The following is a 25,974-nucleotide window of genomic DNA, read 5'->3' as shown; positions in this document are numbered from 1 at the left end:
GTGGTAAGTGTTCTACATGTTACATAAGAAAAGTAGTGCCACCGAGTATCACACTAAACAAAAGACCCGCAGATAAGACAAAACATTATATGAGGTATGTGTTTTAATTTTTCTGCGTAGAACAGTTATGTTCTACTATTAACCATACCGGAAGAGGTTCGTCCTGCCATGAAAATGCTCATTTTTCGAATAAATGCATTTGCTGTCCCCGCTACAAAGATCTGTACTGCTACTTAAGAACTGAGTCTATAAGCACTTTTGTCACCTCTACTTCCGTCTTTCTTCAGCCATAGAGAGCGTTTTGACGTCATGCATCACAGTGTGGTTCTCCCGCTTCACTGAGGCACAACGGAAGAGGCTCCAGAGAGTGGTCAACGTCCTTAACGTCCTGCTGCCTGAGAAGAGCTGTGGCAGTCGCAGGTGGCAACAATCATCGCACCCAATCCCCTCTTTGACTCAATGCCCCCCTGGCAGGCGCTACCGGCCCATCAGGACCGGAACAAACAGACTCGGAGGTAGCGTCATACAAGCCACCAATGCACTGAGCTCACAATAAAACCAACACAAATCCAAAACACTTTTATACTGTACATATAAAATGTGCGCCTTATTGCTATTTGCACTACAGACAATCCTTTTATTCTTCAAATACAAACTTGGAGTTGCACCGTACAATGACAGTAAAGGCATTCTATTCTATTCTATTCTGTGCCTTATTCAAATGTGGCACATTATATATCAGACTGTGCAATTACATGACATGTCCCTCAGTTCAGAGAAAACGACCTCATCGTGTCTCGCATGAAAGGCGGTGCCACAGAGCCAGAATGGCCTGAATGGGAAGCTCTATTACTTCCAGCTGTGGATGGAAACTATTAGCGAGCGCCATCTCCCTGATGAGCTCTGAAGCATGTGCTCACACTCACACATACAAACACGAGCCATACACACACACACACACACACACACGCACGCACACACACACACGCACACACACACACGCCTACCCGCCCTCGCCTACTTTCAGAGCCACGCTGGAGGGTTCAACATAAGATAAAGACACGCTGTTGGTTGGAGACAGAGAACAAGAGAAAGAGAGAGAAAAGCAGCAACGGCTTCCTCCCTCTTTTTCTTCACTTCCTTCACTCATCTGTGTTGAGGAGACCCCGGCCAGCCCGCGCTTGCCTGTAAGTATACTGCACACATCTTGACTGCAGCCAGGTCGCAGGTCGGAGGAGATAAAAAGAAATCATGTCATTCTCATGCTTTGTTGGGTTGCTTCTGCAGCAAAGGATGACCCCCATTATCAGTGGCGTCTGTGTTTATAGGACAATTTTATTTGATTGCTTTTACTCGAAACAAAGTCAACAATAAGTCTACCGCAATTCAAGGGATATCATCAATGTAGGAAGTTTCACAACACTTCATGAAAAAAATGTGACTGTCCTGATGTTTGTCAGCATTGCTGTGTGTGTGAAAGCCTCAGACGCTATGTGCTAAAGCAGTTGTTCATTCATCTTCGTGCATTTGTTTAAAAAAGTTAGTTATTTTTCACCAAGCTAAAGTTCCCTCGAGGCTTTATGAGGATAATGTGGGACATGTATGTAGAAAATGTTGTTTCCTGCTAAAACAAATACACCCTGATGGTTACATGTTGGTTCTCATGCTTACATTCCTTCAGTGCTACCTCAGAGAACAGAGAAGATAACCGCAGTGATTTTCTAACCAGTGTATACCTGTACCTGTTCGTGTGACATTTCTGCACTTGTGGACTCTCACAAATGACATCACAAGTTTGCTCACAGTTAATCCTGTGGTTTTTATGGATGTGGTGGTAGCAATAGGGCGTTATGTATTCTTCTGATTAGATTAGTTTTCTTTTTCTTTGTTCAGGTGTACTCACCTGCACCAATAAAAGTCGCAACTTTGTCTTATTGTTGATTGCGCAGTGCAAATGAGGGCAGTTGCAAAGTGTTCACACACACACACACACACACACACACACACACACACACACACACACACAGGGTGGACTAAGCACCTCATTTGCATGACAATGCTAAATTGTGTCAGTACAACCACAAACTCCACAAACTCAAACCTTTAGGAAGGTAATGTTGTTCAACCGTGACTGACACAGTCAGAGGCATTGATTTAACAACATGTTTATTCGTGCATCCGAACAAGGTGATCAAAATAATAACTGCGTCAAGCAAATACCAAAACCAAGTCGAGCCTGCCTCTGCGCAGATGTAGACCACACTTCACACTCGACTTGCACTGAGCACAAAAATAAAGACCTTAGTGTTTAACTACGAAACACATTTTGAATCAAAGTAGAGTTTTTAACATGAGTCTCGGGTGTCACCATGAGAGCCTCAGTGGAAAAAGTGCACATTTTTGAAACATTTTTGAAACATTATTGTTTGAGAAAGTCATAGTTGCTTACCCGGTTAACATTCTGTAAAGAACACACGTTGGTATGTCATGAACTAGGATGTGTTGTGACGGCCGGGGTCAAAGTGTCAATCACCTCTTGCATGATTTGCCACATAGTGACAGGGTGTTAGATGTGCTCACAGTAGGGACAAAGTCTGTTCATGGCGGGATATATGTAATTGCCCCAACCCACCCACACATGCTTGTCTCTCAGGTTCAGAAGCTCAACTATTTGGTAAAAACAAAGCTGCGAGGAGGGCAGGCTCAGTAAATGGATATCTGCCTTGGAGAGCACCACCAAGCTAGACCACTGAATTATTTAACTACTGGAGTCCTTCACTTTCTGCCTTGAACCAAAGATAATACACAGAAAAAGTTTCAGCAAACAGAAGTCTCCAGGATGTCTTTCGTTTATTGCTCCAGAGATGAAAGTGCACCTGCGAAAGAAAGCAATCAGATTGCGACACGTAACTGGATCACTTGACTGCGGCAGGGACACAAAACTGTCAGCGCGCTCCTGTTTCGGTTTCGTACACTCGCTGATGTGTGGGTGAACTGGAAAGCCAAGTTTTAATTGGGCAAGCATTGTGTGCAAGGGTAATGGCATCCCACCAGGCACGTTCGAATCAGGAATTTGGAATACGCAAAAGTATAAATTGCCATCGGAGGGACAAACTGTCATCCAGTCTTTGTTTATTTAGCACGTGTTTGTGTGAGCTCATGGGAGCCTCTGCTTTAAACAGAGTGGATGACGTGGCGTTTAAGTAATGAGCCAGTAGAAGAGAAAGAGCTCCCATCCTCCTTTGGTGCTTTTGGCCTTTACTCACACAAGGAGAGGGTGTTACAAGACAGATAAAGATACTAAGTGGTGGTGTCACAGAGTCACTGGGCAGTATCTGGGAGGTGGAGGTGATGAACTGCTCTCATTCCCCTTTGGTTAACCCCAGGCTGTAAAATAGCACCTTATCACAACAAAAGGGCTTCTTCACAGAGTCAGGTCCCCTGAACTGACAAGCCAAGAGCAGGGTGCCTTTTGAGTGGGGCCGAAGGGGTTGCTATGGTGATGCTTGTCATCTGGGAAGTCTGCTACAGGGGCATGCGGGGCGAGATCTTGGGAGGGAAAGAGAAAGACAGAGAGAAAGGGGTGGGGGGAGGAAGGGGGAGAGAGAGAGAGAGAGAGAGAGAGAGAGAGAGAGAGAGAGAGAGAGAGAGAGAGAGAGAGATCAAGCTCTTGTATTCTGACTGTAATATATAGTGAGAGCAGGGAAGTTTTGCAGAGTCCACTTGAGAGGTGAGTACACGCTTTGTCCTAAAGATCAATCCATAAAAACACATTGCGTGTTGTTCGAGACAGTTTTCTGTTTATTTATTTTTTAATGTTGAGAAACCTGTCTGGCTGCTCCAAGCTTGCAGGATTAGAACACTTAACTCAGGAGTGGTTATATGCCGGGATGCACTTTTAAACAAGTCCCATCACTCCCCACATCCGCTCTTGACTGCCTGTTTTGATACACATTGAAAAAGCAAATCGAAGGAAGGGTATTTTCCCAGGTTGCAGGGTTGAAAGCAGGGGTGTCCAAGCTTTTTCGTTTGAGGGCCGCATACAGAAAAATGGAAGGATGAAAGGGCCACTTTACAATTCTTTCATTTTCTGAAACACGCCAAAATGAGTCAAGAAAGCAATTATATGTTGTTTGCATTGTCTAGTTAATTTCATCAGCTTTCTTTTAAAGGTTTTAAATCAAATAAAGTAGAACCTCGTTTCAACATACCCCGTTGACTTTTTATCCCCTATTATGTTCACATTTCTAAGTCCCGATTTCACATAATTCATTTTCCATTTGTCGATTTTGCTTCCAACCTTTATAATATAAACTTCACAAGACAGACCAGATTTCTCCCACAAAATGCTGAAAAGGCCTTCGTTACAACGAACCGTGGGAAGCTAACTGCCGTCATGACCTTGCTTATGAACAAAATGTACAACGCGGGATACCCTACGTTGCTTAGCAACGTTACTGCTCGACTCTGTTCATTGTTGTACATCCTGAGCACATGGTCTGAAAACATGTCTGGCAAATGGAAGCAAATCTCTCTGTCTCAGAAGGCTGACATTTTCTCTCACTTTCAAAAGGGAGTCTCCCAGATCTCGGCGGCACTAGCAGTTGCCCATGGTGGGTAACATTTGCTGACTGAATGTTTTCAGAGATGAAGTAAGAGCGCTGTAGTTGTTTGTTTCATGTCTTATAAAATCATTTTTTCTTCATATACACAGATTTGTAATTGACATGTTTGTACTGTACTACATGTTCATGTTCTTACATCGATAAATGATCATACTGCATTATACGTCGTAGTTGGCGGCCATTTTATTGGAAATGGTTTCAACAAACTACTGTTATAACATACAGATTCATTATGTCCCTTGAGGTATGTTGTAACGAGGTTCGATTGTAGTTGAGGATTTTTAAGGCAAATAGTAGAGGATTTTCTGGACAAGCGAACAGCCCACTATTTGTCGGAGTAGTTCCAGCTCTGCACATGACAGAGGCTGAATCCCACCTCCACACTCAGAACCAAAAAAAAGAACAAATTGTGGTAAAGTGACCATTTTTCAAACACTTACTTTGAGGATCATTCATGTGATGTCTTCATAAATCAGCCTAAGAGCACAAAGTGGAAGAAACTATTTTTGCCTCTAAAATGGAATTATCTTTATTCACTACAGTGTTTTGAAGATAAATTGTGCTAGTTTTTAAATGATATATGGTTTATTTGGATCTTCGAATATAGAGAAAAATTCTGCGGTACATAAACAAATGTATGAGTCAGAATGGCATCTATTTTTTTGACACCCTCCCTTTTCACTCTGCCCACCTTCACCTTTTTTTAAACTAACCGTGCGGCCCATGTCAAATGTCATTTCCTGTATATATATTTTTTATCATGTCTTGGGCCGCTGAAACATGGATGGTGGGTCGCAAATGGCCCCCAGGCCGTCGATTGAACACCACAGGCTTAAAGCATCACTCCCAAGGGTTCCCTTGCTGTCACATCCATTTCCACAGATGCCTCTGATTCCCTTTGTAATATTACGGAGGGTCCGCGTGTCAGCCCGCATATGAGCGGGGCACCGTCAGCTTTAGATAAGCGAAATGACAGCCAAGAGGATTTGTGACATTTTATTCACGGTGTTGAGGATGCAGGTTTTCTGTTCTCGGAAAGTTGGAAGCAGCAGATTATACAGTGATTAGTTGCTTTCAGATGTTTACCCCAATACACTGCTTTTTTTTTTTTTTGGAAGGGGACAATATTGATAAGTGGAATGATCACATCCAATGGAAATAATAGAGACAGAAAAAGAAAAATCTAGCACACGGTCGATCATTTGTTTTGTGCGTCTGCCTCATAGTTGAGCGATTGTGGCTTCCTCCCACATTCCAAAGGCAATAAAGACTCAAAATGGTAGAAAATGTTTTTTTGCCCTGCCACTGACTAGTATGCAGTCAATCTACTATAGCAGAAGTGTCAAACTCATTTTTGTCGTGGGCCACATTGTAGTCCGGTTTCCCTTGGAGGGCCGTTATGAATTTTGGGAAACCATACAAATGTTTAATCCCCTCCACATATTGCATACACAGAGCACAACAAATTGATGAATAACTAGTTTTAAAATCAGAAGTCAAGAATCATGACTCTTATTGTGTGTATTACATATGACAATTTGAAATTTTGGTTCAGACTTTAGCAAGCATCATGGAACTTAACATGCTTGATTTGCTTTCGCGGGCCACATAAAATGATTTGGTGGGCCAGATCTGGCCCCCGGGCCTTGACTTTGAAATCAGTGTGCTATAGGATCCAACTCCACCTTGAAGAGGATAAGTAAAGTCGAAAACAACTGAATGACTACATTTCCAATTTCTATCAATTTATTGATGCTCACTTTTTCACTCATTTTGGAGGAATTTCAGGTTTCACTTCAGGAATATTGTTTTAGTTGCTCACAGCTCCTTTCTGTTGACAAGAAAAACACTCCAGTCCTGCTGCTGCTCCAACTGCAGAAGCGCCATACAAGGAGGCAAAAACTCCTCTCCTGATAAATGAGCGTATCCCCCAATAACTACATATCATAAACTTGCGCTGCAGGTCCTTGTATGGACTCCGTCTGTTTTGGTTTGTGCAGCAGAGTTTATGATCAACCCTGCAGCACCTCGAACACCTCTCACATAATTTCAGCCTGACTCGCCGAACATTTGGACGTCAACAATCACCAAATGGCTTCAGAATAATCTCATCAGTTTAAAATATCGCCTTTCTTCAGTTTCACGACTATATTCGGTCAGCTGGATCAGCAACATTGTGCTGGTGATTGTTTATTCCCTGATAGCCTTTTGTATTAATAAGATGCATTTGTTTTGGTCTCATTTGTATAAGTTTATACAATGTCACAAATGTGTACAGTATATTTCGGTCCAGACCGGCATTCATTTTCGGCTGAGCTCTTTCTTAAATTGACAATGTTTTCTTCACTACATTCCCGAAATAACCCTAATGGCTGCAACACTTTATCCTGTTATTTTCTTATGTTCTCATCTCAACAGCCTTTCCTAATCTATGTTGAAACCCAAAATTTATCTCTTGACAATTGTATTGGAGTGCCACTTATAGTAATTTAAGACTTTTTACCTATAGCCAAACCTGGGGGAGGCTTTGTTTCTCCCACTGCTTTATTGAATCCGGCACAGGGTTTCTTGGTACAGTTAAATCTCAAGACCATCAAAGTATTCTGGAGGGAAGTGTGCTGCCCAGTGTCGAAAAGATTGGTCTCAGCTGCAGCTCATGTGTACTCCAACTGGATAATGGCCCAAAATGCACACCTACAAATACTCAATAGTGGCTAAAAACAAAACATTGGATGATTGTGTCCTAAAAAAAAATATTAAAAAACTAATCTCAGTTCTGTTATGTGGAAGGATCTGAAACATGCAATCTAGAGAATACATACATAAACATTGAAATATTCTGTTGGACTAAAACCGGATTTTCAATAGTTAACGTTCACTACGTTTTACTTTATTATGACTTTTGTCAGTTATTTCGGTGGGCATTGTGGATTTTTCTTTCTGTGACCGGAGGGTAGTAACTTTTTTAATCCTGTGTGTAATTTCTCATTGTGCATGTGACAGAGCTCTTCCTTTCACTCGTAATTATAATACAATTTGCGAAACATATACATATGGATTTTGTGTTCAGTAAAGTGCTGTGTATTAATACGGTACAATATGTAGGCTGAGGATGAATATCAAGAATATTGCTACTTTAAGTAATGTACTGTTAGTTTTGGTCAGTATCCTTCTTGGATTAAGACTTCCACTCACCAGATTGTGTGCTTGATGGAGTCAATGATTAACTTTGTTCAAGGTTTAATTTGTTGGAAGGCTGATCAAGCGACAGTTTTATTTGTCCCCTTAAACGCCTTAGATCATTGTGTCAGCTCACATCATCACTTGACTCTGTGGATGATTTATAAATGACAGGATCCTCCCTCTGACCATGAATCATGATTTTCCCATTGGTTCACATTCAAGTCAAAGAAATTCAGGTGTCACCACCGTGCATGTCATTCAATGGGTTTTGTGTGGTCAGTTTGAGAAGTTAGAACAATGTAGTGAGTTCTGTGCCTGCTTGGGTTTTCTCCGGGTACTCCGGTTTCCTCCCACATTCCAAAAACATGCAGGGTAGGTTAATGGAACAAATTGTCTCTAGGTGTGATTGTGAGTGTGAATGGTTGTTTGTCTATGTTGGCCTTGCGATTGGCTGGCAACCAGTTCAGGGTGTACCCCCGCCTACTGCCCGAAGTTAGCTGGAATAGGCTCCAGCATGCCCGAAACCTTCGTGACAATAAATCAGTTTGGATAATGGATGGATGGATAGCTCAGGCAAGGCAAGGCAGCTTTATGCATATTGCGCATTTCATACATAAGGTCAAAGTGTTTCATATAATTATATATTTAAGAGCATTTACAAAAAACAGTTAAAAGACACTCAAAAGCAAAGTAAATAAAAAGTATCTTAGTTAAATTATTAATTACACCGGTCAACAAATGTTGACTTAATTCTTTAATCTGAGATCCAAGTAGACTTTTCTAGATTATTATTTGATTTTTTTTGGTGCTGTTTCTGAATCTGCCCTTGTTTTTTCTCTATCGGACATCAGGTTATCATAATAATCATTTATAATGTGTAATATATGACTATATTTATGAATGAATGGATATGTTATGCTACAGTTGGACTTTTTGTCTCAAATGTCATAGCTATAAAGTGCAACACATGGTAAAATCTGGAGTGTGCAAGTTATTATAGGCCAAACTGAAAAAAAAAAATGAAAATACCTCAAAACCCTGATGTGCAACCTAAGAAGTAAAAATATTTTCAAAAAAAGTGTCGGAAAATACATCTAGGACACATCAAGCAATGTGAGCATGACATCATCATCATGTGCTTTGATGTGATGACACATCCAGAATCCTATGGGTGCGGTAAAGTCCATTGACCTGCTGGACACAGTAACTTCTAATGATAGTCTTGTACGTCATCTGGTTCTGGTTCAAGACTTTTTTCACAGTTAGCCGATGAGTCACAGTGCAGAAGTCTGATAAACGGCTCTGCTTGGATTACTTGAATGGAGCTCTGTAGATTCAGACTTAGGTTCCCTTTTTAGTCTTTCCTAACATCTGGTCCATTGCTCGCAGTAAGTGAATGGGTTTCCTGTCGACAGAAGTATTTTGCGATACTCCAAGTTTCTCATCTTGCATGCCCCCCCCCAAAAAAAAAATAAAAATCACAGTGCTATTTGACTCGGCTGCAGATAGGAAGTAGGAAGTCTGCTTTGCAAGAACTATCTCAAACGGCTCATTTAATCTTAATCTAAGGTGCACCTGGACCTTTTATGGTACTTTTCTTTTCCATCCTAAAAACAGCTCCTGGGGTGTTAATAGACATTTCACATAGTGGGGGGATGAACGTGCTACAGCTCTGCATCTGCTCTTGATGCTCAGTCATTATGTAAGCATTCACCGCACATTCAAAGTCAAAACCAGACGCTTGGCTGTTTTTTTTAAGATCAACTAGGGTCTATTCCTTATTAGGAAGCATTGATTCTTGCCCAAGAGGCGAACGGATGCAGCGCTGTATGCTGACCCCGAGAGAAATGAGAGGCTGATATTATGACATGAGCTTATTTGGACTTCCACCAGTGGAGCCAAATTGGCCTGCAGGAAGTAGATAAATCTTGGAATATGGAATAAGATTACTGTATGAACTTCTAAATCCTTTTGATGGCCTTCATCAAAAATAAACAGTATCTTTGCCATTGCCCGAGCAATACCAATACTGTATGATACTCTCACGATCCTTAAGGGGGATATATTATGGAGAAATAACTTTTTAGTGTTTGTATTTCCCGTAGTGTCATCAGAGGGCAGAGCAGTGGCTTGCATGTGTGCTTCATAGTTCTGACATTAGGGGTTTAAATCTCAGCTCTGGCCTTCCATGTTTCCTCCTTGCGTGGGTTTTCTCAGACTACTCTGCCTTCTTCCCACATTCCGAAAACAAGTTAAATTTGTTATAGGTTCATTGAAGGCTCAAACCTGTCTGTAGGTGTGAATGGTGAATGATTTTTGCCAATATTTGCCAAGCGAATGGCTGGCGACCAGACCATGGTATATCCTGCCTCTCACCCAACGTCACCTGGCATCATTCCTAATGAGGACAAGCACCATAGAAAATGGATGCTTAGTGCCACAAGAGTAAATAAGTTACGTCGTTATCTAAGGGGGAACCCTGGAGCAATTAATGGCAAAGTATTTTGGCACATTTTAAATGGGTTTAAAACAAATATTGTTTTTGCTTTTTGTGAGATAGAGTGTGGTTCCAGGAAGACATTATTTTCTGCAAATGCCAGTACATTACTCATGTGGTCATGGGCCTTCAGCCGCAATCTGCTGAGAGTGACGCTGCACTGTGTCCAACACATTAAGCGATGTATTTTGTGTGCATTGTTTTCTGTTGAACAGATAATGAGCTGGCTGTCATTGTTTTGGGCAATGAAAATCCATCTGTCATCACCAAGCAGAAATGTTATTAAAAAAAAAAAAAAAAAGGAACCAAGTTTATTAAGAAACAATGAGCCTGATAGACTGACATTGTTGTCCAGAAAGAAAAAAAAAACATTGGACTCAGGCGTTCTGTGCTGCCCATAGCTGGTTTCACATACTTGACCACAGTCCTGAAAGCTGCAAATTCCATACGGAAAACTCATCAGTGAAAACTTTGTCGGACAGCCCCCAACCAGCCTGTTGTGTTTCCACACACATGGACTTTCTTACCCCATTTGCGTCATTTTACACTAGAACAGTCAATTGTCAATGAACTCCGTATATCAACCCTGGTCTTGCCTTCTATAAAGCCTCTCTATGTTGTGCAGTGCTGACACCAGTACCAGTGTCGTCTGAGAAAGAACGACACTTCTACCAAAGCAAATGTTGTCATCACTTGGACAGGAATGATGCCATTCAGGGGTCACGCATTGTCCGCTGTGGACGATTGCCTGTCTGCTTCATTCCCACCACAGCATGTGATCATGAGACAAAATCTTAAATATAAGAGCGGGAGTTGATTATAGTTAATGTTTTCAGGAGCTGACCCGCTTTATCAGTCCAACACTGTAGGACCGGGAACAGATGTGAGTCACAGTCATTGTGGGTGGATTTTTCCCAAGCAACAAGAAAAGTGGGTGATGCTAAATTTCCTCTGGAATACTGGGGCGCTAGATAATGGAACACTGTTAACTCTGACTGGATGTAAAACTTGATTTATGATGACTCCCCAGTCAAAAGGTTAAGGGTTAAAAAGACCTGATTCTACTACCAAAAATTTAGTGCATCTGAAGAGATACAAAATTGAATGCACGGCGTTTCTGGGTGGATCACTTCAACAGTTCGTACATTTCCAGTGACAAATCAGACAGAACAACTCTACACTATTGCACTCTCTGCCACGGAGCAATAACAAAGAACAAAATGATAAAACAATTTCTGTTCTTTACTTAGAGGCGACTGAGGCCCTGTGATGTCACATGTCACAACATGGCAGCATTATCAAGTGTCAGACAACTTCGGATTTCTAGTTGATTTAAAAGTTGGATTGTAAGGACAACAACAACAAAAAACATTTCTGGCAAAATTTGTAATACTTGAAGTGCATCAAATTGATCTTCTGTTTACTTTTTTTTTATTTGAAGCTAATAGTTTCACATGAAAAGGGTCTCCATCCTGTCCCCTCTCATTTGAGGATATCAGCGTTGCCTCCTGTGTATTGCACAAAAGAAAGCAAAACGCAAATAAAAGACTCATCTGATGATAATATCGCTTTTTAGTGCAGGAATGTATGCTTTGTTGTGTTTATTGACATTTTTTGGTGTGTGTTTATCTGCAGCTACTTTGGGAGAGACTCTGCCCCACAAGAACCAACAAGTGAGCACATGCAGTCACAGGTAAAATGTAAAACTTGTTGATGTTAAAGATATTTAGGACATGACATTAACAAAGTGTCCAAACCTTTGACTACTGTATTTTTTTGGGAAAAAAACATTCTCAATCAAGCTCTTTCACAATTCCTCGAGAACATTAGAATACAAAAAAAATAGGTCCCTCCATTAGATACACCTGCCCAGTCATATGAGCTGCTATGCTGGCAATAAAGATGACAATAAAAACACAAAATGTGATTCAATACAGTTGTCGACCACTGCAAACTATGAATGTGACCACCATTACCTGAAGCACATTTTTATTTGAGTTGTTGAATTGCATCCCATCGCATTGTGCCGAATGTTATGGCGCCACAATGAAGCTATGGCGCTTTCTCATGACCCCCAGCAACCACACACACGGAGAGCAAAGCATCTGATTCAAAAGTTCGAATCATAGAGTCAGACTGACCATCGTTAGGCAGCAGTAAAAAGATCACCACGGCGACCGTAAGACGACAGCTAGCTTGTTGGACCGAGGTTGACATCAGTGACCCCTTCTCAACCCCTCGTGCCAAGTTCCACCCCTTGGCCGCAGGATGAGGGGCGGCCTGGTGAATAGGGAGTTAATAGGCACATAATGGTCCTCTCCTGTTTCTGTGCCCCCGCTCTGCACCTTCAATGAGTTCTTTCTGCACTTGTCTCACAATGAGATGATGAAGTGGGTGGAACGCCACCGCTCACTAGTCCTGCTTTAAATAAATTAGGGGACTTTTAACCCAATGCCGTTCCATTGTTGTCTAGGGAATAGTTCAACCTCCCGTTTTTTTTAAAAAAATTTTTTTTTTTTACCCAGAGCTAACTGGAGGACATGGCAGGGACAAAGTTCACTCATTGTCTTTCTTCATGAATATAGTTCTCATTTCCATTTTTTTTTCTAATTATGGCAGTTTGTTGAAGACGTTGGCTGTCCAAATGGCTTCCCCAGGGAGCCTGGTGGTCCTTCCACTCAGCACATCATAACATCTCCAGACCTAACCAAAGAGGTGGTCATCTCCCCTGGATTGCCAACTCCTCCTCTCAGCCCCCTCCGATCATCCAGGTTTCCTTCTGGAGAGTTCAGGGTATGTCCTGAAATGGCAGGAAAGCTTTCTTCTCTCAGGACAAGTGCCCCTTCATGTGGACAAATTTAGCATTACAGTTTTTATTCGTGGCTGACAGTGCTTTTTGTACCAGAACCTTCAGTGTCGACTTCCTCTTAATGCCATCACAACCATCTCACAACTAAAATGTAACTGAAATATATATCACAGATCGCTGTTTTGCAAGTCAAATTTGGGTGCAACAAGTTTTGCATCGACCAACTAATTGAAATGAAAAAATGCTGAGGTCATTGGCCCTGTGAGGGGAAAAACTTGAAATCTTTCATTCATTTTACGATCCGCTTATCCTCACAAGGGTCGCGGGGGCTGCTGGAGCCTATCCCAGCTGTCTTCAGGCAGTAGGCGGGGGACACCCTGAACCGGTTGCCAGCCAATCGCAGGGCACACAGAGACAAACAACCATCCGCGCTCACACTCACACCTAGGGACAATTTAGAGTGTTCAATCAGCCTGTCATGCATGTTTTTGGAATGTGGGAGGAAACCGGAGTACCCGGAGAAAACCCACACAGGCCCGGGCAGAACATGCAAACACCACACAGGGAGGCCAGAGCTGGAATTGAACCCGGTACCTCTGCATTGTGAGGTCGACGCGCGAACCACTTGATCACCGGGCCGCCGAAACTTGAAATCTGATTATTAAAAGTAACAGTCCCATTGATCATATAAGTTATGTTACATTGGCCTGTGCTACTGATTCTGAAGGCTGCGGGCATATTAAATAAACAGCAAAGAAGGGCTGAGTTCTGATTGGACAAAAAAAAAGAAATTCACATAGAAATACGCAACAAAAAGAACAGAATGGATTATTGGGAGATTTAATAACATTTCATGGAGCAGATATTACAATTTAGGGCGTAAATGTAGGTCAGTGTTTCTGATTGTGTTTAGGCCAGCAGTGAGGGCCTTGCTGGCCTCTTCTCTTCTCTTCTCTTCTCTTCTCTTCTCTTCTACTTGCATGTTCACCCACAATGATTATTCAGCTGAGAGAACTGAGCAGTAGAGTAGACTCAAACAAATTTGTGACGTGTACGTACATTTTTTTATATTTCAACTCATGTATTGTTCTTAAATGGGTGACTGATGGTGTTATGGAACGACACAAAAGCCTTATTCACACTGATGAATCTCTGTCTTTCTCAAGGCATCTGATGTCAATGGAAGTGGCCCAACTACTCCCAGCTTTGGATCCTATTATGGCCCCTCACATGGTAAAATTCAGCCTTATTTTGGGGGCAGATGGATGGAAATACCATTCTACATTCAACAAAACTAACAAGATGAGCTGACAGCATTGGTGAAAGTTTTAATCCAGTAATAACATGGCAATTGTCACCCAGGAGGGCTTACCAATGGGGTTCAGCCTCCTTCCACAAGTGAGGAAAGACTCATCAAATTCTCAGGAATTGGCCCAGTGGATGAAACGGGGATGCCCATTGCCTCCAGATCCGTAAGAATAAAGAAACATTTTAAAAGACATCTCTCTTTTTATTTTCTTAGTTTTGCTTACAATCCCTCTATTGAGTAGCTCAAATATCTTTTTACCCTCCCGACCTCCTTTCTTTTTCTTCCACCAGAGTGTAAACAAGCCCAGAGACTGGTACAAGAGCATGTTCAAACAAATACATAAGAAGCCAGAAGGTATGATTGCTCTGCCTCCTTCTCTTCATACGCTCGCCATTGACAGAACAGGGACACACAATACATGTCATGGTGACACGTTTGATATTTTAATAATGATCATTGTAATTATTATGATCATTATCATTGCCCTCTGCATTTCTGGCACCATTAACAATCAATCCATCCATATTTGAGCCGCTTCTCCTCATGAGGGTCGCGGGCATGCTGGAGCCTATCCCAGCTGTCTACAAGCAGTCGGCAGGCTACGCCCTGAACTGGTTGTCAGCCAATCGCAGTGCCATTAACAAAACAATCAAGAAAAGATGAAGCAGAAGTTCTGCTCATATCACAAGCCACAACGGTGATGTCTTTGTCATGATTTTAGATAGGAACCAATGATGTCTGATCTTTTTTTTTTTTTTTTGAGCAGAGTGTGAGCAGGAGGAATCAGACAAGTGGTCGGCTAGATGTAAGTGTTTCTTCTTCTCCTAGGATTGGTCATTTGACTAGATTTTCTTCCTTAGCATTGGGGAAAATTATACATTATTTAATCAAGTCATTGTAACTTTTCAAAATATTTTTTTCATGCTTTTCGAAAACTTCCCTAAAAATTCTGATCTCGTCTTTCAGTCCGAGCTGGAGTGGATGTCTTTGTGGATGTTGCTCAACTTCCCATAGCTGATTTTATGTTGCAAGCTAGTTGAGGCTACCAATGTCTCAGCACCTCTGTTGGCTGCATCCAGCCAAATCGTGCACTTCACTTTCTTCAAAATTCAAGACGTTTTTAACAACGCAATCAATAATTCTTGAATCATTTAAATGATTATCATGCCCATCTGTAGCTTCTACTAAAATAAACATTGTTTTCAATGATTGTAACATTTTTCTTTCAATCATGTCATATATTTAAAAAAAACAAAAATAACAATTACATGTATTCTCAGGCAAGAGGGCCACTACAAGCACAGAGGATGAAGAAGCCAACCAATATCTCTTCAGGCTATCACCGCATGGAGCCTTGCCTGACTGGTAAGCTGATTCCCACTGACGCCACAAACAGCTGAGCATATTCTTGTATGCACTGGAGAGCATCGAGTGCACACATAATCATTGCCAATTATAAGCCTATCTGCATATTGTAACTGAATCCAGGGGCCCTACACTGTGGGACCTCTTTGAAGCAGACCAATTCTTAGCCTTTAAAAAAATAATTAAAATAGCCGCACAAAGCAGCGCAAGTCACAACCCAACCTCCGTTGAGCCAATTAATTTACAAGCAATTTCTGAATGGGTTTCTGTGGGATTCGAAATGTGGCCGCTTTCTCCGAATTCACTGTAACACGCCTCATGTTAAAGAAAGCCAACGATCGTGTCTGGACTAGGCGGTGGGGTGGGCTGCAAGTTGGGATTTGTTGTTCCAGCACTTACAATAAGGCAGTGATTAAGTTGCTGCCCATGGTGGTTGTGTGTTTGCACATCCACTTGGGTGTCATGTTTCAGGAGCCAAGATGTCAATGAGCTGTCAGTTGCAGGGAAGCAGAAGCCTCAACCCAAGAGCATATTTGACTTTGAGCCCGAAAAAGGTGTTTCTTCAGTAAGCCTTGGCCAGGTACAAAGTCTCACACGTTTAAAAATTGTTTCTGTAACCAGCTTACCACTTTGTACATTTTCTGCCACGTTCTTTCATGGTCTGGTACTGTTTTGGCGTTCTTGTCACAACAAGCTAATGAGTAACTTGTGGTTATCCAACAGATCTTTTCAAAAGCTGTTGTTCAGTTCCATATTCATGATCTTAGCATTTCCGCTCGGGTTTATATTTAGTGTTGTTCAGGATAAGTCTTTTCTACAAGGACCGCAGGGAATTTGTCCTCTTTAAAAGCAACAATCCTCCGAATTTAGTGCATGTAGAACCCTGTGTATGCATTCATGACTAGAATAAATATTTATTCACACACACATTCACATACACACTCCACAGGAGCTGAAGTGTCTTGTGATTTGTGTTGTGGTGTGAACCTTTTGAGGTGCAGCATAAGAGTGTCTCAGACAAACTGTGCACAGACCAATGTCGGGGGCTTTACAGTGACTTTATGGTCTGTGAATGGAATGAGAATGAAAGGAAGGCCTTGGCATACCATTTGGAAAGAAGTTGCTGCTTCCTGCCAGCAGAGATTTATTGTAACACGACAGTATTGGAAACAGAAGGAAATTGGACTTTCTTGTTAAACTGTATTGAGTTTGCAAGTGGGATTCAGTTATTTTCACTTGTTAAGGGAAAATGAATAGCAGTTTTATGAATCACAACATAAACTACTTTTAACAGCACCAAATGTGCGTTTATCTGTGTTACAGTCAGCACTAAGCAGTTTGTTTTTTTTTACATACAGTATGTATTATTGTTAAGTATATATTTTAAATAACGTGCTAAGATGGGCACCAACTCAAAGGTGACCCTCATGAGGACAAGCAGGTGGATGTGTAATAATTATATAACAGTACTCATGTTCTTGGTTAAAAGCAAATAACTGCTATTTCATGTTAATCTAGGATAGATTATAGGATATTGAGAATTACAGCCCCCCCGCCCATTTATTCATTCATTCATTTTCAATCTGTTAGACATTCATTATGAGGCTGTTTTATATATTGTAACTGCAAAATCAGTCTTTTGTTGTAACAAACTGTTACAACAAAAAAGAAAATGTAGGTGTTCACCGATAACAGTGAACATAATGACTTTTGCATACATATATAGTGGCTCTGTTTCCTTCCCCGAATGACTGGCATTATCAGCCATCAACTTGTCTGTAAGACATGTTGAACAACAAATGCACCATCACAAGATATCTATATTTACTTTATGCACTGTTGTCCACTTAGTTAAAAATGAAACTCATGCTCATACTTCTCTTTAATAACGGAAACCAGAAATGAAGCATAGCCTACTCAATTTGTGTGTGTGATATGTGCATGTAATGTTGCATTTCATTATCAACAATCACTTTTAAGTCAATGTTTTTTTCTGACCAAAGGGTTGCCGGTCGCCAAACAAACGGGCTGAGAAGTCAAAGTCTCCTTCAGTTGAGGTGAGCGATCTCGCTGTTTCATATTGCAAAAACAATTCCACAATGCCCAGTGCCAACTGTGACATCATTACCTGGGCTCAGGCCAGTCTATTCTCTGAACTGAGTCGCTTTGAGGCCGAGTTGGACTCGGATATCATGGGTCTGGAAAAGAGACTGTCCCAGAAGAAACAGCAGCGTCGAGGCTGGGGTGAGGTACTGAGCACCCCCCTCTGCCCCAAATCCTCCTTGATTGTCTCAGCTGAAGACTCCTTGTTAGTCCCCAGAACGCAGCCCAATCCCTCCCATCTCGACTGTATGAGCCTCACCGCTTGCTACTGTTAGCTGTGTTTCTTGTGTGTCCTGACCTGGATGACAACTAAAGAATCACCTCCCTGTCTTGCACGTTGACTCATCCGTCTAATCATCTGCCTGCAGCATCCCTCCCTCCCCCTCACGCTCCCACCTCAGCAAAGTTAAATATGCCAGCTGTACTTGCATAGAGCACCCAAATTCACTGTTCTACAAAGATTCTCTGGAAATGATCCTGCCTATGTGCCGATGTCTTGCCCTTCCTGTTTCTGAATGTTTTTGAAATCATGAGTGGACTTGGTGAGCCAAGGAGCATAGGACCCAGTTGATTTCTCACTCCCCCTGGGGAGTGGTCAGCACCACTGTGTTGCCTGCATGTGTTGTTCAAAGAATGAATTCCTCCAAGTTGGGAGACAGTGGAGGCCGAAGGGAGCAAACTTTGAAAAGTGTATTCTGCTTCCAGGGGACCAGGGATCCAGTGACTGCTGCAAGAGCTGGAAACACAAACTACAGGTCTGTAACCACTTGGAAAAAACATAGCCGATAAAACTACAATGACTTTATTTTTAAATCGTGGTTGTGACAAAAGGAGCATTGTACGATTCCAATCTCATTCATTTACTTTGCCATTCACTTTGTTTTTGTTATGCGTTTTTCAGTCAACGATGAAATCATCCAACATCTAACATTTCAAACTGTTTGGTTTGCTTTAGGAATTAATCATTAGCTAACAATTGAAGTTGTGGATATAGCCTGTGTTTTCATTTTTAATTATCCCCAGTCAACTTGTGACAAGGAGTGTAAATAAATTCCAGAGTAATGCAAAGTCCAGGATCAATAACCACATAACACAACAATAAACCACTTCACTTTGAGCTTTTTTTTTTCTCCCTGCCTGACTTGTCATGACAAAGTGATTACACTTCAAGTCCCCCCACCCCCTCAAAATAACCTCAGCAGGTTTAAGTACAGTACATTTACTCCTTCAGACAGCATTCCACATTTCTAACCGTGCGTGTAATGCATTCTTGGAAGATTCTCGCTGTTATTTGCTCAGTTGGTTTCACTGGGATTGACCTTTTAAGGCTTTTGGTTCAGTGGCATTTTTTCAAGAGTCTGTTGCTAAGGATCTGTGGAATTACAGGACAAAGTGGCAAAATGTAGTCTGCTTTTTCGGCATCCTGTCACACTGACATGTTTAGTTGCTGCTAACACGAAGCGCGTGCTACTGTTTGTTTTCAGAGTAATTCAGAACTACTGATATCTTCATTCAAATAAGTTTCTCAGTGCTTAAAAATGATTGAATGAAGATGCTTAATCTTAATGAAATAAGCAACATGCGTGACAAAGTAATTAAGCAGGAAACTGTGTTGCCCTTCTTCTTCCAATTCATGACAGTTTACAAAGCGGCAGAGGTTGCAAAAGTACTCACACTCTGTACTTACTATTTTTAGAATAGAAGTGTCAAGAAGACTCTCATAAAAGTAGAAGTCCTGAATTAAATTTTTATTTCAAAAAAAAAATAAATAAAATAAAAATACTGACGGAAATGTGCAAAAGTAAACATTTTTGTCATACTGTTGTTAGATTGAGGGTGGCCCGGTGGTCCGGTGGTTAGTGCGTCAACCTCTCAGTGCAGAGGTCATGGGCTTGATCCCGGCTCCGGCCTTCCTGTGTGGAGTTTGCATGTTCTCCCCGGCTGGGCCTGCGTGGGTTTTCTCCGGGTACTCCGGTTTCCTCCCACATTCTAAAAACATGCATGGCAGGCTGATTGAATACTCTAAATTGTTTTTAGGTGTGAGTGTGATAGTTGTTCGTCTCTGTGTGCCCTGCGATTGGCTGGCAACCGGTTCAGGGTGTCCCCCGCCTACTGCCCGAAGGTGGCCTGGATAGGCTCCAGCACCCCCTGCGACCCTTGTGAGGATAAAGCGGATGGGAAAATGGAGGGATGATGGATAGTCAGATTGACTGTCAAATATATACAATACCCATTTTGATTAATTTGCACGTCAACACAAAAACTCCTCTGCACATAGTACTGTGTCATTCTTTTATTAACTTTCTAGCACGGAGAAGAAAAATGACAATGCGCTATCATAACGTGTTCCCATAGCTTTGCTAACTGTCGAACCAAAAATTTTAGAGTAGCTCATGGTAACAACTGAAAAACATAAACCTAACCTGCATGTGTGTTTATTTTGTTTTAGATTAGACTGCATTTTTGAATGTCCGTAGCTTGCGGGTTTTAGGCTGTAACAAAACATTTGTCAGAATCGTTCTTGAAGCCGACGTCATCAAACAATTCTCGTACTGTAAATCAGGCCAATTGGGGGAGGGGATAGTGAAGTAATGTACAGACAACCTGAATATGTAGTAAAGTAGGAGCACCTTTGCAAAAGGTTACTTCATATTATTCAATTCTTTTCAGTCAATCATCTGAGCCTAAGCAGCCCATTCGTCACTCCGTTGGCCCCTCATCGGTCTTCGCTCCTTCATTTGGTAAACAAAGTTCTTTCATGTCAATCTGAACAAGATGTTTCAATGTTTAATGAGCTGTTGATGCAAATCCAATTTGCTATTTTTTTTTTTTTTTTTAATCCAGGTCTGTTGCTTAAAGCATCGCTTCACACCACACGACTGTACACTCTCAATGAGCTCTCTAGTGACTCACTAGAATCGCCCAGTAATTTAATATGTGGTCACGTTTGTATTCCATTGCGTCGTTTGCCTGCTGCTGAGGCTAATCAAGTGTTCATGGTGGTTTTGTAAAACCAAAACAAACAAAAAAAAAAGTGAAGCTGAACTGAATAGTGTATGAGTGTGGAGGGAGGAAACCTTGGAAAAGAGGAAGGAGAGCCGAAAATACATGTTGGAGATTAGCTTTATCCCATTTGTTTTCCTGTTTTAGTTTTATGAGATCAGCGTAATTATTTAGGTTCAGTATGTTGTTGAATTTTTGAAGATCCCACTTGTTCTTTTATTAGAATACTGTACAGGAAACGGAGGGCTTTTTAGGCTCCTCTAATTCAGCTGTATGATCACTTTGCTCGGTAGATCGACTTTCCGCTTCCAATGACACGATGGACCGTTCGCCTAAGAAAGAAGAAAAGAAGGTAGATCCTTATGAAAAGCATCATTAAATGCGACTGCTTCAACTTTTGTCATCTTGTTTACATTGAAATATTAAGCAGTTTTTTTTTTTTTTTTGCTTTCAGATGAAAGCGGCTCGGGCCAAATTCAATTTCCAGGCTCAATCGCCAAAGTGAGTCCCCACATTGATCTGATTTTTTTTTTTTAAGTATAAAATTAATAAAGCACAACTGCACATAGAATTATCAACTAAGTCGGACAAAAGTATTCGATTTTTAGGTCTGCCGTTCTCGACAATCGACATATTGGTGTTGTAACCTATTGGGGCTCTTGCTTCATCTTGAATTCATTTCCCACACAGGGAGCTCACGCTGCATAGGGGCGACATTGTTTACATCCACAGGCAAGTAGACGCCAACTGGTTTGAAGGAGAACATCACGGTCGAGCGGGCATCTTCCCCACCACATATGTCGAGGTAAAAAGAACGCCATTGTGGCTCTGACGTCATGCAGTTTTTCGGTTTGTCTTTTCATGTACTTGAGCTGAGCTTTTGACGTTTCCCGTCAGATTCTTCCTCCATCTGAGAAACCAACGCCTATGAAGCCTCCCAGTGTGCAGGTGCTGGACTATGGTGAAGCAGTAGCACTGTATAATTTCAACGCTGACCTTCCAGTTGAGCTTCCCTTTCGAAAGGTGAGGACTGTATTCGTACTTAATGTAAACATTGACCATGTTGCTGTGTTTAATCTAGCATTAGACAACAGCTTGTGTTTGTTTGACAAATTCTGATGGAAAAAAATGACCGAAAATCCACCGCTGCGCAAATTTCGACTGCACTTTGGCTAGACTTGCTTAGGGCCTGGGCTTCATTCATTGAAAGCTTAGAGACAGGGGTGCCCATTACGTCAATCGCGATCGGCCGGTAGATCGCGGACTGGTCCCAAGTCGATCGCGAGTGTAGAGGAGAAAAAAACCAAACCATTTGTGTGTCTTTGTGCATGTTAATAATCTAGTTTTTGTGTTAGTGTACACTGCACCCTAATCAGTCTCATTTTCACAAAAAGTATTAACAAAATAAAATAAAGCAGGTCAATCTTTAACCTACGGTGGCGCGTGACCTGCGTCACCGGAAGTTGTTAGTGCTCAGCAGTCTGCAATCGCAGCTTGTGATTAGAGCTGTTGCGCTATATCTTTTATCGGTATCATTATTCTCATTCAGAGTTGTTTCGTGTACAATTCACCAAGGTCAAGGGCAAAGATTAAGAATCTAGAGGGCAGAGGGAAGCAGTTTAAAACGGTACCTGTGAGCGACGGTAATTAACAGGCTGCAAAAGTGCGTCGCATGCCTCCGTGTCAGGCTTTTGCTCATCATGGCGTGCGTGTGCGAGCGCGTGTGCGGTAACTGGTTGATCGCATGAGGTTGGTTGATCGAAAAGTCGATCTTTGGTCCAAAAATTTGGGCACCCCTGGCTTCGAACAATAGTTTGTAACATTTCTATATAAATGAGTAGCTGCATTCAAGCACTTGTCAAACAAAGTGTAGAATATTTGCAGAAAAAGGGAATTAGCAACTTTCTGATTCACATTATTTTTCCTCTCAAATATTTTGTTGTCTCTGCAATGGTATTAACTTGAATGTGAAGTTTGTCAAGTTAAGCAAAGAATGCTTAATTTGTAACTGTGTTCATTCTGTACCTTAGGGGGAAGTAATAAATATAACACGATGTGTTGATGACAAGTGGCTGGAGGGGAGGATCTCAGGGACAAACCGGAGTGGCATCTTCCCTGCCAGCTACGTTCAGGTCAACAAAATGCCCCGCACCAAATACTCCACGGACGACTACTCAACAAGCCCCATGTCTCCTATGTCCCCTGGTCCCCAGAGTCCAGGCCGTCCGCTCTACTCACCTTGCCTGCAGTCGCCATTGTCCCCTTTCAGCCCCACATGCGTCAGCCCCAAACGAGAGCACTCCCCCCAGCATCCACCTTCACCCCTGTCTTACGGTGCAGCAGCACAGTCGCACTCGCCCGTTCAGACATCGCTATCTAAAGAATCTGCCAATCTTTGGCCTCACAATTCCTCCAAACCTGCTTCACCTGCCAACCACAACACTCTCAGCTCTGCATCACCATCTGCTTCTGTAGCGAGATCTGCACATAGCACAGTGAACGCTCTCGGACACAATGATTTCTCACAGGTCTGCCCTCACTGCCTCCTGTGGAAACTCACTCTATGCCCACATCTGCCAAGATGTGCTTTTCTTTACTTTTGCGTACTTGACGGGAGATATTCATTCTTTTCTCTCTAGGGTGCTCTCTCCAATCCCAGGGCCAACTCATTTCCACCTGGACAAGTGCCAAGCACTGCTGGCTCCACAGCAGTGCAACGTAAACCGTAATACAGTACACGACCTAATTTCACCATAATAAAAGAATGAAGTGTTGTAACGGTACTGAATTTGTGATTTCATGTCCATTCAGATATAAGGCCGTCTACAACTACAAACCACAGAATGTAGATGAATTAGAACTCAAGGAAGGCGACGTTGTCCAAGTCATGGAGAAATGCGACGATGGCTGGTTTGTAGGTGAGTAATTGACTATGAGCTTCTGACACAATACCCAAAATGCAAACTTCTTCAGAATGCAATCAATAAATGACGTGTCAGTGCTGCCGTCTAGAGGACAAAATGAAACATCGCCGAATTGACTTCAGTCACTAGTGCCAATGAGTCTTGGCTTTACTTTTTCTGTTGTATAATGCACATTTTCAATATGTATGCTGCAGGTACGTCAGAAAGGACTCACGCTTTTGGGACTTTCCCCGGGAATTATGTGACACCAGTTTGACTTTTTGTTTGATCACATTCACATGGATTCACATTCCAAGAGCTCAACAACCACCCTCATCACCTACCTTAAGACGGGACATGCATGTTCACCGCTTTTCCATGGCCAGAGAAGAGAAGCCCTCACTTCCCTGCATGAGTGTGTTGCACCGGCTTTGTACTTGCATATAAACCCAACTTAAGAAAGACTGGATGCTGAAGACATGCAAAGAACGAATGATTTTGTCCCACAATTATTTGCAGCCGCAGCAAATGTGTTTTTCTTTCCAGAACCAGGACTGTTCATTTGAACGTCCTGCATTCAGCCACCACTACGCCACCACAAACCACTGAAATAATTTTGTACGAATTTCCAATATTTTGCGGAATCGATGACTAATATCTCCAAACATTTTCTGTCTCAGATTATTTTTCAGATCTTTGAAGAAGTTTGAAGATGCAACATGACTCTCTCTCTCTAGATTCCCATAAGTTAGAAAGGGACAATTTGTGCCATTCGGTTTTTCTCCATCCACAAGGCTTTTCAGAAAAGCAAAAAATAAAATCTCTTAGCACATGCACTGATTTCTTCCTATTGATTGTGAATGTCTTGTCTAGTTTTTATTTCATATTTAGAATTCCATGGCCAGAGAAGAGAAGCCCTCACTTCCCTGCATGAGTGTGTTGCACCGGCTTTGTACTTGCATATAAACCCAACTTAAGAAAGACTGGATGCTGAAGACATGCAAAGAACGAATGATTTTGTCCCACAATTATTTGCAGCCGCAGCAAATGTGTTTTTCTTTCCAGAACCAGGACTGTTCATTTGAACGTCCTGCATTCAGCCACCACTACGCCACCACAAACCACTGAAATAATTTTGTACGAATTTCCAATATTTTGCGGAATCGATGACTAATATCTCCAAACATTTTCTGTCTCAGATTATTTTTCAGATCTTTGAAGAAGTTTGAAGATGCAACATGACTCTCTCTCTCTAGATTCCCATAAGTTAGAAAGGGACAATTTGTGCCATTCGGTTTTTCTCCATCCACAAGGCTTTTCAGAAAAGCAAAAAATAAAATCTCTTAGCACATGCACTGATTTCTTCCTATTGATTGTGAATGTCTTGTCTCTTTTTTATTTCATATTTAGAATAAAAAAAAAAACCAACATGACTTTTGTATGTGTTTGGAAGAAGTCTGTCTCGTTTAACAGACAGTTTTAAAGTTGTCTGTCTTGCCACTAAAAATTTACACCGCACATTATTTGCATGCTGTTAGCCGCTCCTTAATGTCTTTCCTGCTTTGAACAATATAAAAGCATCCTTTGTGGTGGTGGTAGAATTATGGGTAATCTTGACAGCCTTTTTTTTTAAAGAAATTTTCTGACATTGTCACTGTAAAATTAATCAAGTAATCTGAAGATCAATGTACAGAGTGTAAGCTTTTATTAAAAATTACAAAGTGTAATATATATTTGCTTAAGAACTATTTGCTTTTCCAATGTATGGTATAGCAGGTATGTTAGTTTTTTTAAAGCTATTAAAAAGGCTGAGTGTTGCAAAATTACTCATGAGTTCTTATACATTTTACTATACACACCCATTCCAAAGTAAGGAAAACAACACTTTTTGAAAACACATTTTCTTCAACACACACACACACAAACAAATTGTGATGAGAAATAAATTTGGAATTTGGTACCTAATTGGCAACAGTCATATATTCAATTCCATTTTTAATTTATGTAGCTCCAATTCACCACAGAACCCATTTCATGACACTTGTGTAGAGCAGATCCAGACCTTTACACATGAAGATAACAACTAAACCCAACATGAGAAAGCACTAGGCGATGGGGGCAAGGAAAACATCTTTCTCAAGTCTAGAATAGACTTAATGACACATTGTGGGGAAGCT

At 41.5% G+C, this 25,974-nt stretch overlaps 1 protein-coding gene across 8 annotated transcripts; it reads left to right on the top strand.

The window, feature by feature from the left end:
• The first annotated feature begins 866 nt into the window (after positions 1-866).
• Positions 867-24,692, top strand: sorbs3 (sorbin and SH3 domain containing 3). Of its 8 annotated transcripts, none has more exons than XM_019885150.1 (21): positions 867-1,187; positions 11,941-11,998; positions 12,925-13,098; positions 14,281-14,347; positions 14,477-14,586; positions 14,714-14,777; positions 15,190-15,228; positions 15,704-15,788; positions 16,260-16,368; positions 17,792-17,845; positions 17,927-18,037; positions 18,597-18,646; positions 20,562-20,632; positions 21,188-21,246; positions 21,349-21,395; positions 21,585-21,699; positions 21,792-21,917; positions 22,925-23,026; positions 23,534-23,619; positions 23,706-23,812; positions 24,013-24,692. In XM_019885150.1, exons 2-21 carry the CDS (start codon positions 11,987-11,989, stop codon positions 24,072-24,074), a joined length of 1,650 nt encoding a protein of 549 aa, XP_019740709.1. In that variant the 5' UTR covers positions 867-1,187; positions 11,941-11,986; the 3' UTR covers positions 24,075-24,692. The 8 variants fall into 8 exon arrangements, with proteins under 8 accessions (XP_019740709.1, XP_019740704.1, XP_019740703.1 ...); XM_019885145.1 differs by having other exon boundaries at positions 22,925-23,422; positions 24,478-24,692; XM_019885144.1 differs by having other exon boundaries at positions 870-1,187; positions 14,480-14,586; positions 22,925-23,422.
• Positions 24,693-25,974: the final 1,282 nt, after the last annotated feature.

The sequence above is a fragment of the Hippocampus comes genome, unplaced genomic scaffold (genome assembly GCF_001891065.2).
Source record: "Hippocampus comes isolate QL1 unplaced genomic scaffold, H_comes_QL1_v1.1 scaffold45, whole genome shotgun sequence".
In the NCBI taxonomy this organism is placed as follows: Eukaryota; Metazoa; Chordata; class Actinopteri; order Syngnathiformes; family Syngnathidae; genus Hippocampus; species Hippocampus comes.
Note: the sequence above shows the minus strand (reverse complement) of the source record. Positions and strands in the feature narration are given on the sequence as shown.

What these genes read in the sequence shown, in the direction of transcription:
- sorbs3 (XM_019885142.1), top strand. An exon ending in AATACATAAGAAGCCAGAAG is followed by an intron (nt 14,778 to 15,189) that starts GTATGATTGCTC and finishes TTTTTTGAGCAG; the next exon opens with AGTGTGAGCAGGAGGAATCA. An exon ending in AGCGTCGAGGCTGGGGTGAG is followed by an intron (nt 18,038 to 18,596) that starts GTACTGAGCACC and finishes TTCTGCTTCCAG; the next exon opens with GGGACCAGGGATCCAGTGAC.